Source organism: Convolutriloba macropyga, chromosome 12 (genome assembly GCF_964194025.1).
Source record: "Convolutriloba macropyga chromosome 12, txConMacr16.3, whole genome shotgun sequence".
Lineage (NCBI taxonomy): Eukaryota > Metazoa > Xenacoelomorpha > Acoela > Convolutidae > Convolutriloba > Convolutriloba macropyga.
The window spans coordinates 28,628,942-28,644,117 of record NC_134479.1 but is presented as its reverse complement, the minus strand read 5'-3'; the positions used below and the strand labels follow the sequence as shown (position 1 = coordinate 28,644,117).

At 34.5% G+C, this 15,176-nt stretch overlaps 2 protein-coding genes across 6 annotated transcripts in view; both read left to right on the top strand.

Moving 5' to 3' along the window:
- LOC142351221 (metal transporter CNNM4-like) overlaps positions 1-15,176 on the top strand; it is a 520,873-nt gene that overhangs the window by 289,409 nt on the left and 216,288 nt on the right. The gene's annotated exons all lie outside the window — the stretch shown is intronic.
- Positions 1-15,176, top strand: part of LOC142351222 (hexokinase-4-like) — a 319,567-nt gene that overhangs the window by 289,409 nt on the left and 14,982 nt on the right. For 3 of the 4 annotated variants that reach the window (XM_075403356.1, XM_075403354.1, XM_075403355.1), the window contains exons 3-5: positions 9,387-9,535; positions 9,881-10,013; positions 10,285-10,422. In XM_075403356.1, the coding sequence (XP_075259471.1) occupies positions 9,387-9,535; positions 9,881-10,013; positions 10,285-10,422 (420 nt within the window). Of the gene's footprint in view, positions 1-1,971; positions 2,016-9,386; positions 9,536-9,880; positions 10,014-10,284; positions 10,423-15,176 lie in introns of those variants that run through there. The other variant, XM_075403357.1, reaches the window with a different exon arrangement.

Here is a 15,176-nt window from a genome sequence, read left to right as displayed (position 1 = left end):
AAGCAAATAACTCAGTGGAGTAACAAATGATGCATTGGATTCATGAGAATTGCCAATAACAAGAAAGCAAGTCAAGACGAACAGCAAAATCAAGCAACAACAACAAACATTAATTTCATCAAAAATTTTATGTCCGTTTGAAAAAAAAACAAAACTTAATAAAGTTAAAATAGCGTCAAAAAAACTGAAACTGAACAAAATAACTTGTAATTCACCAGAAAAGTTATGGGACCAGTCCATAATAAGGCTTGGTAACAATTAGACAATAAAGAACAAAAACAGTAAATTTGAAAAATTCGCTTATTTTTTTTACGAAAACAATGGAAACCATTAGAAATCAACTTAAATATCCCATAGGTTTACCATTACCAGTGTTTCTGAAGATAGGAGTTAAGAACTGTCGGTATTTAATTTTTATGCGGTTACAAAAAGAAACACAAATAGACAACAAACAAAAAACAGTTAAAGTTTGCCAGAAAACGCTTTCGAAGCCGTAAAGCCATACATTGGCCCTCAAAATTTGTTCGATGAAACCTTCTTCGAGCACTGATAATGGATTTGGTGACCTCTCATTAATGAAACCAGGTAACAAGTAGACAAAAAGAAAGAAAGGCAAAATAAGGTAATACTTGTTTTTTTTTTTCGAAAAAAAATTATTTCCAAAGACATGAAAGCCTTTAATTACAAAATTTAATAATTAATTAGGTGCCTTTATTCATCCAAAGGAAGCCCTTGAGGTCTGCAATTAACAGAAAATATCGTATGTTTACAAAAAGAACGTAAAATTTGACAAACATCAAAAATTAATTTACTAAAATTAATTTACAAAAATTAATTTTTTTGTGAAAACCCCTGTCGAAGCCAGTACAGTTATAACGAATTGTATAAAACATTAGATTTTGTAACACCAATCTCCTTAACAACTTCCCGTGACAATGATATTGTCATATTTGGTCTGTAATTACCGAGACTAGGTAGCAAACAGACAATAAAAGGAACAAAATTGCGAAGTTAAAAAATGTTTTTTTTTTTGGAAAACAATTGTTTTCAAAATTCATAAAAGCCATCAGCTATCTACTAATATCAGAATATCGGCCCATCTATTTCTTGAAAAGCCAATGAAAACGGGTCATTGCACAGGAAATTTCATACGACTAAAAAGGCAAAGTAAAAACCACAGTAAGAAAAATTTAAAATTTCAATAAAATTCTTCGAGAGGGTATTGTCGAAGCCGTTAAAACCAGAGTCTATATCCTTAAGGTTTTTAATATTATCAATTGGGCGCCAATGATGAGCGCCAATGATGTGATATAAGAACTGTGAATAACGTGATGATGTGACAAAACAAGAAAACGTGAAAAATGGGCAAATACCTGAAAGTAAAAAAGATGTCAAATCTAACAGTATCAAAGCCAGAAAACCATAACTTAAAGTGTTAAACCGCAATAAAGTTTGAATTTGAATTCAGTAGAAAGAAGAATCATTCTTTCATTGCTGACAGTAAGCTAAAAGTTGAACAAATTAAGAAAAAATTGGAGGCAAACTTCAATGAGCCATTATTTATTTAAAAATCAACAATTTTTAAAAGCCAAAACGACTCTAAGCTTTCAAGTAATAAACTAGATGCGATAATTTGGAGCTAATTGGGAAGCGAATTTGACCTATCACTAGTGAGCTTTTATTTGAAATGTTCTGTTATTCAATTAAAATATAAAAAAGATCGAATTTTTTTTATAAAAAAGGACCGACTGATTACAATCCGGATTGTTTTTCGATTGTAACAGTCCAAGATTGGTCCAAAACTAGCTCTGCTAATGCTCTTCGTCCCTTAAGAACATTTAATTTTTTGAAACATGTAGAAATAGATATTTTGGTAGCAAAAAAAAATCAAATAAATGCTGCGTTTTTGATAATCAACGAGTAAAGTAAGCAAAAATTGGTAAAGTTTTAATTACGCAGCACTGCTCACAAAATTAAAGACTTGATGATCCAAGAGATGAACAAAGGTCTCAAAGGCAAGTAAAATGGTCTCTGGCTTTGGTTTTGATCGCAGAATTGATTCTAATAGCAAATTGCCACGTGTTTGAGGATGATTTAATCTTGATTTTGTCTGTTTGTTTTTATTATTAATCATAGCCGCTCATCTCAGAGGGCTATTATTGCGGCCATATTTCTTACAATTAAAAGAGTATTGGTCAAAATGATTTTTTGTTCATGTCAAGTTTTTGAGAAAGCGAGAAAAATAGTTGCAAAAAAAATTTTGCTAAAATTTTTTGATTACTTGCGGCTTTTTCGAAGCAGTTTTTACTATTTTTTTGGTTAAGTTTTAACTGTACGATTGGCAGATTTTTGAACATCTCAATCATATATTAGAGCTATATATGCAATTTTGAGCTATTTTTATGAATTTGACGTCGGAGACGCTTTTTAAGCGATTTGGTACTCTTATTCAATTTTTAGTGTCTGGGTAATATTTTTGGCTGACATTAGCTTATATGTGGCTTCTAATTAGTTTTTGGGGCTTTTAATTTTGCTATTATTTTAAAATTGTTGCAGTTGAAGAAAACTGGCTAAATTTAAACAATTTTGTGCCTAATTTTTGTGCTTTGAATAGCTTTCGAAAGTTGCTGAATAGTTTTGGCTTTCAGAGTAGAATGTTTGGCTTTTTTGAAGTTCAATTGTTTAGTTAGGATCGTCTTGCAACGCATTTAGGTGTATTGAGGATGCTCAATGAACAGAATGGAACTGTTTCTTTAAGTGTGTTGAAAACAGTTATTGAGACCTCGCAATTTTTGGACAATATTTCAAAAAATTAATTAATTTTTTAGCTTCGTCTTCCAATTTTTTTCTACTTGCTCAGTTTTCTCTCCTCTTTTGTGATGTATGTTGCTTATAATTGCCCATAATTTGATCTTCTTTTGTTGGACACAGTTAAATTTTACCAGACTATCTTTTATAATTAGGGCTTTTGGGGTCGCAAATTGTGAAAAGTTCCCCAGAAATTATTTTCGTTATCATTTTCACTGATAATTTGTATCCCCTATTTTTTTTCAAATTTACTGGTATTGCGAAGCTAAAAGTCGATCCCGGAGTCACCCGATTATGGTTTTTAAGATCTGTTCACGCATTTTCATGTTTTTTGGAATCAATTTGAAGTGGTTCTGCGCCATGAAATCACTCCAATTATAAATTATAGTAAAGAAAGGCGTCGACACAAAAATTTTGCTTTCTCGCCAGTGGTTTTCTCTTATGCGGTAATTTTACTTGCGTTTATATTGTTTTTGACCGGATTTTTTAGATGATTTTCCGTATTACTTCCTATCTCATTCTATTTCTGCGTTTTGTCTAGTTGATGGATACTTTCTGCATTATAGTTCAAGGCTTGTACTTATGTTTGTTGAATTCGGTGAAAAAAATTGTTTTGTTTTACCTTAGTTCATTGCTTTTTGGACAGCATTTTGACATCTTTTTGACTTATCTGTGCTAGTTTCACTCTTCTCTGGCCAAAATGATGTTAGCAGCAGTTGCTCAGCGAAGTATTCTTTTAACAGATTTTCTAACAAGGAGGCTCGGTAATGTGCGATCGCACATAAGGTTCCGACCCCGCTCATCCACAATTTTTGCATAATTGTCTGCCAAATAAGGAACAGATAGAAAACCCCAAAAACTCAAATATTTTTCAAAAAAACATTTGGTGTATGAACGAAAAGATAGCCTCCAAAGCAAATAACTCAGTGGAGTAACAAATGATGTATTGGATTCATGAGAATTGCCAATAACAAGAAAGCAAGTCAAGACGAACAGCAAAATCAAGCAACAACAACAAACATTAATTTCATCAAAAATTTTATGTCCGTTTGAAAAAAAAACAAAACTTAACAAAGTTAAAATAGCGTCAAAAAAACTGAAACTGAACAAAATAACTTGTAATTCACCAGAAAAGTTATGGGACCAGTCCATAATAAGGCTTGGTAACAATTAGACAATAAAGAACAAAAACAGTAAATTTGAAAAATTCGCTTTTTTTTACGAAAACAATGGAAACCATTAGAAATCAACTTAAATATCCCATAGGTTTACCATTACCAGTGTTTCTGAAGATGGGAGTTAAGAACTGTCGGTATTGAATTTTTATGCGGTTACAAAAAGAAACACAAATAGACAACAAACAAAAAACAGTTAAAGTTTGCCAGAAAACGCTTTCGAAGCCGTAAAGCCATACATTGGCCCTCAAAATTTGTTCGATGAAACCTTCTTCGAGCACTGATAATGGATTTGGTGACCTCTCATTAATGAAACCAGGTAACAAGTAGACAAAAAGAAAGAAAGGCAAAATAAGGTACTACTTGTTTTTTTCGAAAAAATTTTTTTCCATAGACATGAAAGCCTTTAATTACAAAATTTAATAATTAAATAGGTGCCTTTATTCATCCAAAGGAAGCCCTTGAGGTCTGCAATTAACAGAAAATATCGTATGTTTACAAAAAGAACGTAAAATTTGACAAACATCAAAAATTAATTAACTAAAATTAATTTACAAAAATTAATTTTTTTGTGAAAACCCCTGTCGAAGCCAGTAAAGTTATAACGAATTTTATAAAACATTAGATTTTGTAACACCAATCTCCTTAACAACTTCCCGTGACAATGATATTGTCATATTTGGTCTGTAATTACCGAGACTAGGTAGCAAACAGACAATAAAAGGAACAAAATTGCGAAGTTAAAAAATGTTTTTTTTTTTTTGGAAAACAATTGTTTTCAAAATTCATAAAAGCCATCAGCTATCTACTAATATCAGAATATCGGCCCATCTATTTCTTGAAAAGCCAATGAAAACGGGTCATTGCACAGGAAATTTCATACGACTAAAAAGGCAAAGTAAAAACCACAGTTAAAGAAAAATTTAAAAATTCAATAAAATTCTTCGAGAGGGTATTGTCGAAGCCGTTAAAACCAGAGTCTATATCCTTAAGGTTTTTAATATTATCAATTGGGCTATTTTGAACGCCAATGATGTGTTATAAGAACTTTGAATAACGTGATGATGTGACAAAACAAGAAAACGTGAAAAATGGGCAAATACCTGAAAATAAAAAAGATTTCAAATCTAACAGTATCAAAGCCAGAAAACCATGACTTAAAGTGTTAAACCGCAATAAAGTTTGAATTTGAATTCAGTAGAAAGAAGAAGCATTCTTTCATTGCTGACACTAAGCTACAAGTCGAACAAATTCAGAAAAAATTGGAGGCAAACTTCAATGAGCCATTATTTATTTAAAAATCAAACATTTTTAAAAGCCAAAACGACTCTAAGCTTTCAAGTAATAAACTAGATGCGATAATTTGGAGCTAATTGGGAAGCGAATTTGACCTATCACTAGTGAGCTTTTATTTGAAATGTTCTGTTATTCAATTAAAATATAAAAAAGATCGAATTTTTTTTTATAAAAAAGACCGACTGATTACAATCCGAATTGTTTTTCGATTGTAACAGTCCAAGATTGGTCCAAAACTAGCTCTGCTAATGCTCTTCGTCCCTTAAGAACATTTAATTTTTGGAAACATGTAGAAATAGATATTTTGTTAGCAAAAAAAATCAAAAATAAATGCTGCGTTTTTGATAATCAACGAGTAAAGTTAGCAAAAATTGGAAAAGTTTTAATTACGCAGCACTGGCAACGGAATTTGATGGAGAAATAGCCCCTTTTTGAGTTAACAAAGATTGTGTTAGTGATGTTTGGGTGTGTAATTCCTGCAAATTTAATCAAAGTGGACTGAAGAAACTTATTTCGTGCTGTTTTTGATGAAAAAGTCTAAATTTTGAAATATTTAGCAAAAATTTTTGACAAAAAAGTTAAATAAAATATCAGACAATATTTTTTTGTCTTTAAATAAAAATCAACAACACTTTCTTTAAAAAAAATTAGCAAATTTTAGCAAAATTAACGAAATTTTAGTCAAAAGTTCTGGAAAATGTGAATAAAATGAACGGAATTCAATCTATTTTCTCAAATGTTTAAACCTAGATAACTCCCTGTAAAAAACGAAAATCAAAAAAATCTTATTTATTCCATATTCTACGCTGGACAAGCTTTCTAATGATACCAGTCGCAGCTCCCTACGATGAATATATCGATCGGCCAGAATTGACTGAACAAAAAAAAGCATTTGAGTTTATAGTTCCTCCCCCCTCAAGAGGGGTCGGAACAATAATTGAAGTATTGAGGTTTTCATAACTTATAGGGCAGGTTTTTGGCATGGCTAATGTGGACTGAGAAGTTTGTATCTGCTTTGGATCGTTTGGATATTTCCCTTAAATTCTGTACATCAGTTTTCTTGTCCTCTTCATTTTTAAGGAAGGTAGGCCGCCTGAGGTGTCTTCTGCTAAACTCTGAATTGCTTTATGGTGTCCTCGATGTCATAGTTAATCCAATTGTTTGATTTGACAGGTTTTAGTCTGCTTTTCCGCTTGCCTTCCTAGATTGGGGATTTGCATCATGAACCAATGAACTTGTGCCGCTTTCTTTATGATCTTTCTCGCAATGGCTTTATTGGAAATATATTCCTGATTTCAGGAAAGTGATAGGCTGGGCATTATCGTTGCAGCATAAATTCTTATTCTTGGTTCTTCGTTAGTTTCAGTGGTTAGTTTCAGTGGTAGTTCAGAGGATTTCATTTGACTTGTCGGTAACTTAAATTTCAAGCTTGTTTCTCGCCATTGTGTATGGACTGATTTTCTGTGAACATTTTGCTCAGTCACTCTCTTGATGTTTTTCCGTCCAATTGACGCCAGCAGCTGCTGAGTAGATGCCATGTTAACGTGTAGCATAAAAGTAATCAAACAACGAGCTGGAACACTCCTCAGGTAATAAGGTGCAGGATATTATCAATGGAAAGGCTGTTTAGTCGAAAGTTTACATCAGTTTAACGGACGTGAGCTGTCATGCTAGACAAGTAATCAGAAAACATATGGGCACTGTAAAAAGAACTGCACATCACCTCTAAAAATGTGACTGCAAGAGATAAAGTTATAGGACACATTTTGAATTGTTGGATGAAGAAGGCTACTATGTATTTTTGTAAGGAATATAGTAGATAATTCTTTTTTATTTATAATGAAGATAAAATTAATTAGTTGTGATCATTATAACCGGCTCATATTTTCGTCCATTTTGTTCACTTGTCATCATTTCGTCTATTATAATTTTGTGCTGTAAATTTTTCTGAGAGTTTGGAATCTTTTCATTAGCTGTTTTTCTAGTAGAGTATCGATTTTTAATTGCTCCCAAACAAAGTTTATAGCAATTACATTAGTCCTCTGATCTTTTTATGCGATTTTTTGCTTGACCGGTTTTTCGTCTGACCCATTTAACTTTTCGTCCTCAAAAATGAAATAGACAGGTACATTCGGAAGGCATTAAGTGGCCGAGCAGCTCTCTTAGAGCCTTACTTTTACTGGTCTCTACGTATGCAATTCACCGAAACTGTTCGGAGGAGACATTTTCAGGGTGTGAGGGGGGTGGTTCTTAGTATTAAATTTTTGACCCCACTCAGATAACCCCCTCACCCAATAACCCCCTGACCCCATTCCCCCTGCTCCATTCTGGTGGTTTGGACCCCTTCTCGTCCAGCTCTCCCACAATCTTAGTTACCCATTTGGCTTTTCTCAAAATTGTTTCAAAAACGGGATAAAAGGTAAAGGGCTCTAAGAGCATTTCGCCTTACTGAACTCTTAGTATGCAATTCAACGAAACTGTGTATCCGAGACATAATTTCAAGGTGTGAAGGGTGGTTCTTAGAGTTTGACCTCCTTCAACCCCCTCTCTGCTTCACCCCCACCCCCCCCCCGCCCCCACTTCACTCCCGCAATTAAGCTTACTCTAGCTTCCCTAAACCGTAACTAGCTACTGACAAAGACAACCGCTCGCCAGTCGTTTGAGAGCCATTTGCGCGACGTTAGTCGGTTATGTTTGCCATTGCGGTCGTTTTTGCAACTGTTTCAAGGGTTTCCTTATTTGCTTGCAAAATACAAGTATAAGCGTCAATTAGGTAAATGCATCAGCGCGTACGTTGCTCTATTTTTCTTTGAAATTGTTGTCAAAATCTTCATGTTCTCAGAATGATTTTTTGCTGTGTCTTTTGTATGTTCGTCGATGGGTGTTCGTGCGAGTAGTTCGTCGATAGGTACCAACCAATTGCCTCTGAGTGCGAAGTTGAATCTGTCTGTCAAACAAAAGTATTCAAAACTGCGAGTGTTATTTTTAAATAGCCTCCCTCATCTTCTCAGCCGGCTATTATAGCGCTCCTATTTTTTTTACTTCGTCGAATAAAAAAATGTTTCGCTTTACCTCATTTTGCCGCTTTTTCAACATTTTGCGTGATATCTTTTGACTTCTCTAGGCTAGTTTCTCTCTTTTCTCAATCTGCTAAAAGTAATTTTGAACATCAGTTGCTCAGCAAAGCAATTCAAAATGAACAGACTCAGTATAAAAAATTGATGTCAGAAGTAGAAACGGGATAAACCCATAAAGCCCAATTTTAGATGCTCGCTATTTGAACGTCGTTCCTATAAGTCTTAGTTACCATCTCTAATGCTTATTGGAATTGATAGTAGACCCTGTAGCCTCTCTCTAAGAAACAGAAGTACGTTATGTTCAACTAAGAAATGCCATCAAAATAAATCGGACTTAAAAAATGTTTTTGTACAAAAATCTTTTTTTTTCAATATCTTCGATTCTTTCAATCTCAATCATGCTTATTGGAATCAACGGCGGCTATTTTCCGGCAATCTGCCGGGTATGTTTCCTTTATGCCCGAATATTTGCACTTTATATTATGGTTTATGATAATTTGCGAGAATCTAGCTAAGTTAGTGTTTTCAACTATTTAGGTTGAATAATTTTTTTACTCAATAAAATCTGCTTTAATATGTTCATACTTAATTAAGAAATTCAATGCAATTGCAATACTTTCTTCTCGTAGTTTGACACAACTCGTAAATTTAAAAGTTGCATAGGGAATTACTGCATTGTGTTATGAGGTTTATGTATTGGTTTAGTTAGTTTATGGAGGGTTAAGTATTTATTTTATTGTACCAATTTTTCAAAACATTAAAATTTTGCTAGGCATAAAGTATGTTGAAATTTTCTGTGCCACGCAAAATGAACGAGCCCCCTTGTTGGGATATCTATTGTGTAAGCATTGTAAATATCGAGCTGCATCCGCCTGTAGTTATTCATATGCGTAGAAGGCATGCGCTGGTATTTGTTTCTCGACTGTGAACTCTTTGGCACGTTTCTGGAATTTTGCAAGTACTGCGCTCCAGATTTTGCTCCTGCCTGAAAGTAAAGATTAAAGATGAAGTCTGGACATGAATTTTTTAGGCCAGCCGTCAGATTTGAGAATGCTTCCGACATTCGTGCGAGCTCTCCCGAATGGTTCCGAGCAAGGTCGTTATGTAGCCCTGGATCTGGGAGGAACACGATTCCGTGTTCTTATCGTCAACTTCGGCGAAGGAACAGACAATGATGAGGTTATTATATAGAAACTGAATTTGCCCAAGTTAAGTTAAGAAAAAATATTCAATGTAACGGACCAGATTTTTAAGCAATTATTCTATGCAAACGGTCTCGTAACAAATGTTGAATTTCTAATATGAGCAATTTTGTATTTTAAATGAAATGGCATTGAATTTATTTTGATCTGTATGTTAATAATTTTCGCAGCTGAGCACCAAGTGCCCTTTAGGACCCCCATGATGCAAAATGTATTATGCAGTTCGTTATTATGTAGAAAATATCAAGAATTACTGTTTTATGTCCATTAAATGTTAAATTTCCTATAATGGGACAGCATATATTCTTTATTTTCTTTGAAGGTCACAAGCAAGTGGTTTGACATTCCGGAGAAAGTCATGAAAGGAACTGGGTTCAGATTGTTCGACTACATGGCCGAGTGTATTGCAATTGTGATCAGCGAGAACTCATTGCAGGACTACGAACTGCCACTTGGTAACATTTTATGAATCTTAAGCTCAACAGTGACGAAGCGAAACTGACAGTTCTACTGAAATCTAATTTTTTACCTAGTAAAACTCTGTCACGTGTTGTCACCGGAAAAATTGTAAAATTTGCCTCTCAAATGTGGTTTTGGGTTTTGAGGCTAATGAAAAAATAATTTTCTACTGGGTAGAAAACGATACTTTTTTACGGATGCTTATACAAAGCAACTTCAGAATTGAATGACCATGGAAAAGTCACATTCTTAATTCTACTTTTTCAGGTTTTACGTTTTCGTTCCCTTGTGAGCTGAATGGTCTAGCAAGTGCGACTCTGCTGAACTGGACCAAAGGATTCAACATCCCAGAAGTTATTGGACAGGACGTTGTGCAAAAGTTGAACGAAGCAATTGAGCTCAGAGGTGTTTGCTAATTCATTTTACAGGAACTATCTTCTCCCTGTAGCATGTGCCCCGCATAGAGGATGTTTGCAAAGTAACTGTGGCATGTACAAGAGTCTCATATTTTTGCTGTCCTCTAAAAATAGAGAAAGAGCTTCTTCAGTTTTTCGAACTTCATAATTTTTGTTGTTATCTTGATACCGAAATTCATCTGTTTTTTTGTATAACTTTGCTGAGCAAAGTTTGCCTGACAATTGTTTTAATGGCCGACCTCTCCTTCTCAGCCGGCTATTATTGCGCTCCTTTTTTTTACTTCGCCGAACTTTTTTCGCTTTACCCATTGTGCCGCTTTTTCGACATTTTGCGTGATATTTTTGACTTCTCTAGGCTAGTTTCACTCTTCTGTCATTCTGCTCAAAGTCCATTTAAACAGAAGCTGCTCAGCAAAGCAATTCAAAATGAAGAGAGTCAGTATAAAAAAAATTAAAAGTCAGAAATAGAAACGGGATAAACCCATAAAACCCATTTTTAGATGCCCGGTACTTAAATTTTTTCTCATAAGTTTTAGTGTTTAGTTACTATCTATAATGCTTATTGGCATTGATACTAGACCCTGTAGCCTCTCACTGAGAGACAGAAGTATGTTCAATTAAGAAATGACATCAAAATAAATCGCACTTAAAAATGTTTTTATACAAAAATCAATTTTTGTTGATGTTTTCTTTTCTTTGAATCCCAATAGAGTTATGGGAATCAACGGCGGCTATTTTCCGGCAATCTGGCGGGTATGTTTTAATTAACGAGGTTATAACATACGACTAGAAAACAAGCAACAAATGCAGGCAAAACACAAATGTATATTAAAAGTCAAGAAAACAGTGTCGAAGCCATAAAAACCATGAGCAATGATTCACTGAAAACAAAATGAATGTTTATTGGGCCCCACTTGACCACAAATAGGATTTCTCATTATTATAACCTTGATAGGAAATGATACTTGTCTCTATATGACGAGAGAAAAACCCGAAAATTTTAAGATGTGTTAAAAAAAAGTGCTCTCCAATGGAAATCGAATCTTTCAGATCTCCCGATGAGACTAAAAATAGCGCTTTTATGACTGCTCCGTTTTGAAAATCTTAAATTTTTTCCTTCTTTTGTCTAGAAAAAATTTTGACTAAAGGTTTTGATACAAAGAAACCAAATTTTGCAAAAATGGCGCTAAAAGTGAACAAAATTATACCCAAGTTATCAAATGTTCATGAAGAGCTTTCTAATGATACCACTCACGATTCTCTGCGATGGTTATATCAATCGGCCAAAATTGACTGAACAAAAAAGAAACCGATTTGAGTATATAAATCCTCTCTCCCTCTTGTACTCTTTCTCGTGTTTTTAAATGCTTTAAGACGTTTCCTGGCTACCGCTTAAACTTTTGGTCATTATGTCTGTCTTTTTAATAGCCGCTCAGCGATAGCTGGGGCTGTTATTGGCCTTCTCGTGGTTTTTACGATTCAAAGAATTTGAATGGTATTGGGGCGCTGTTTTAAGATCTGTTCACACGTTTTCATGATTTTTGAAGTCAAATTGGATTAGTGATTTTGGTCACGCCGAAGTGGAGCTAAAAAGCGAATGGCTTTGCGGCGTAAAATTTTTCCGCTCTAATTAAAAGTAGAGTGAGAAAACAGTGTTTGAACAAAAATTTTTGTTCACAAGCGGCAATTTCACTTTGATTTTTACTGTTTTTTTTTCAATTTGTGGAATCCGATTTTTTTTTCAAATGGTTCTGCACTCCATTCATAGCCCGTATGTCTAGTTTTTTTCTTTATTCAATTAAAATTCTCTAGAATTGAACGTCAGGACTTGTCCTGCTATGTTTTTTATTTCGTCGCAATTTTTTTACGACCATATGACGTCACAACCACTTCAAATCTGCTTTTTGTTCATTCATTCATGCAATTTAAACTAAAGTGCGTGCGTGGCGTCATTTTTCGCTCTTAGTGGAGTGAGTTTTTTGGTCATTCGCATGATTAAATTTTTGGTCACACTTGACTCACCTCACTCTCAAAAATAACTTCCTCACTTTGAAATTGACTTTTATTTACTTTAATTCAACGAGATAAGGTCAAATGGGTATGTGTCACTCTAAATGAAGGTTCTTTGAGAGCAGCTAATAGAGGCAGCAAAAATTTATGCAGATTTTTAATCAAAATATAACATATCAGCCTTCAATGAAGAGACGAATTTTTTGGCTCCGTCTTTTTTACTGTTTTTTCTTTGAGACTGCGGGTCTACAAAGCTATTGCGTCTATTTTCTGGCAATCTGCCAGCTATGTTCATTTAATTGCGATTGTTATTAAAAGTTTTGGCGAAGACAATTAATGAACTCCAATGTTTGACGTGTTTTTTTTTTTGTAATTTTTCGAGGGTTTCTGCGTATTTACCTATTTCCTTTTGTGCTTTTTTCCTTCATTGGTTGGATCGAAGTATATTTCATGGATGCCGTTAGATTGAATTTTTGCTGGTTATGTTCATCCGATTTGATTGTTATCGTCAGTAGTTTTTGTCGAAAAAAATTAATTTCCTTTAATGTTTACCCCGTTCTTGCCTGTTCTTTTTTGCGTTTTCTTTGTTTTATTGGTTGCGTTGAACTATATTTTGGTACTGTAACTACGGGAGGACAGTTCAATATTTGTTAGGTTAGTTTTTAATGAAATAAATGAAGGTCACGTTTTAATTGTTGATTAGTTTCTTTCACGACTAGTAACTGTTCTAGCTGAACATATCATTTTATATGGTTTCTGGAGTACAAAATTATGGGACAATGAATATATGCTTCTTCGCTTCTTTCTCTTGTCATCTTCTCGGTATGTAACTTTTTTCTCTCTTTTTGTTGATATATCAGTTATGGAAAACTCAACGCCCAAATGGATTTGTTGATCATAATCTGTTTGGAGTCGCAACTGGTGACAAACATTTGAAAAAAATGTTAACAGTTGTTTATTCTTTGTGTTCTCTATGCTTTTTTAAAGTTGTATGGTGTATTGAATTCAATAGTTCAGTTAGGTTAGTGACAATGGAGTAGACGTAACTTAAGTGTTACTTCGAATCGATTTCGGAGTCTTCCTACTATGTTTTTTTTTCACATCAAAAGAATTTGGATCGTATTCAAGCTGTCTATTTTTTAATAGCCGCACTGCGATAGCTGGGGCTATTATTGGCCTTCTCTTGGTTTTTTTTTATTTCGTCGTCACGATTTTTGTTACGACCATATGACGTCACAACCACTTCAATTCTGATCTGTCTTTTTTACTGTTTTTTTAGACTGCAGATCTACGAAGCTATTGCGGCTATTTTCTGGCAATGTTTGTAAGATGTTTACACATTTTCTCCATGGCTTCGAGTTTTCGAATCGATTACCATAGAAAGCCTAAGGGTCATTAAATTGCATTAGAATCGCGTTGCTGAGGTAGTTTGAGTTGTCTTTTTGGGTGGTTATCATAATAAAGTTGCTGGGAAGTTAAAAAGTTTTGAGCCTAAAAGTATTTTAAATTGCTCTCAAACGAATTCTATAGCAATTATATTGGTCCGGTTGGTCTTCTTTTTAGCGCGATTTTTTCCTTGACCGATTTTTTGTCTGAACCATTTGACTTTTTGTCCTGAAAAACGGGATAAACAGGCAGCGCACAGCGGGCATTACGCTCTCTTCGAGCCTTTCAGCTCACTATGCTCCGAGTATGCGATTCACAGAAACTGTTTTGGAGAAACCTCACTTGACCCGCCAATCCCCAACCCTGCATATCGTTCAGGCCGTACGGGCCCCGTGCAGCCAAAGACCCCCCTCCTCACTTTCCTCATCACACCCCCCCCCCTCTGCACCCCCTGCTGCACTCACCTCAAGCCCCTTCAATTAAGCTAAAGCTAGCCTCACTAAACCGTGGCTAGCTACTGACGAATCCAGCTGCTCGCCTGTCGTTTGAGAGCACTTCGACCGAAGTTAGTCGGTTATATTCTCTATGTTGTTTTCCATTACTTTTAAACTGAAAGTCTGCGATTGAAATACAATTATTTGGCTTTGCTCTAAATTTGATGAACTTTTTGGCTCATATGGATCAACGCGTCCGCTGATCTGCTCAGTGAGTCACAAGTTTTTTTGTAAATTTTTTAGATCGTATTTTAGTGCTTGTCCTGCTATAGTTTTTTGTGGGGCAAATTTCTTTCGCTTTACATGATTTAACAGGTTTTTAATAGCCGCCCTCATCTTCTCAGCCGGCTATTATAGCGCTCCTATTTTTTTTACAATTCAAAGAATTTGAATTGTATTGGGGCGCTGTCTTTTTTTTAAGATCTGTTCACACATTTTCATGATTTTTGAAGTCAAATTGGAGTAGTGATTTTGGTCACGCCGAAACAGGAAATGGAGCGAAAAAGCGAGTGGTTTTGCGGCGTGAATTTTTTTTTGCTGTAATTTTAAAATAGAGTGAGAAAACGGTGTTTGAACAAAAATTCGGTTTCTCAGTAGTGGTTTTTTGTTCACATGCGGCAATTTCACTCTGATTTTTACTGTTTTTTTTTCGATTTTTGGATCGGATTTTTTTCTAAATGGTTTTCCAAATCCATTCACAGCTCACTCTAGGCCTAATTTCTTGTTTGAATTAAATTTTCATTTCTCGCTAGTGGTTTTTTTGTTCACATGCGGCATTTTGATATTGATTTTGTTTTTTTCTTATTTTTTTTATCTGATTTTTTTTGAAATGGTTTTCTCAATTCACTCATAG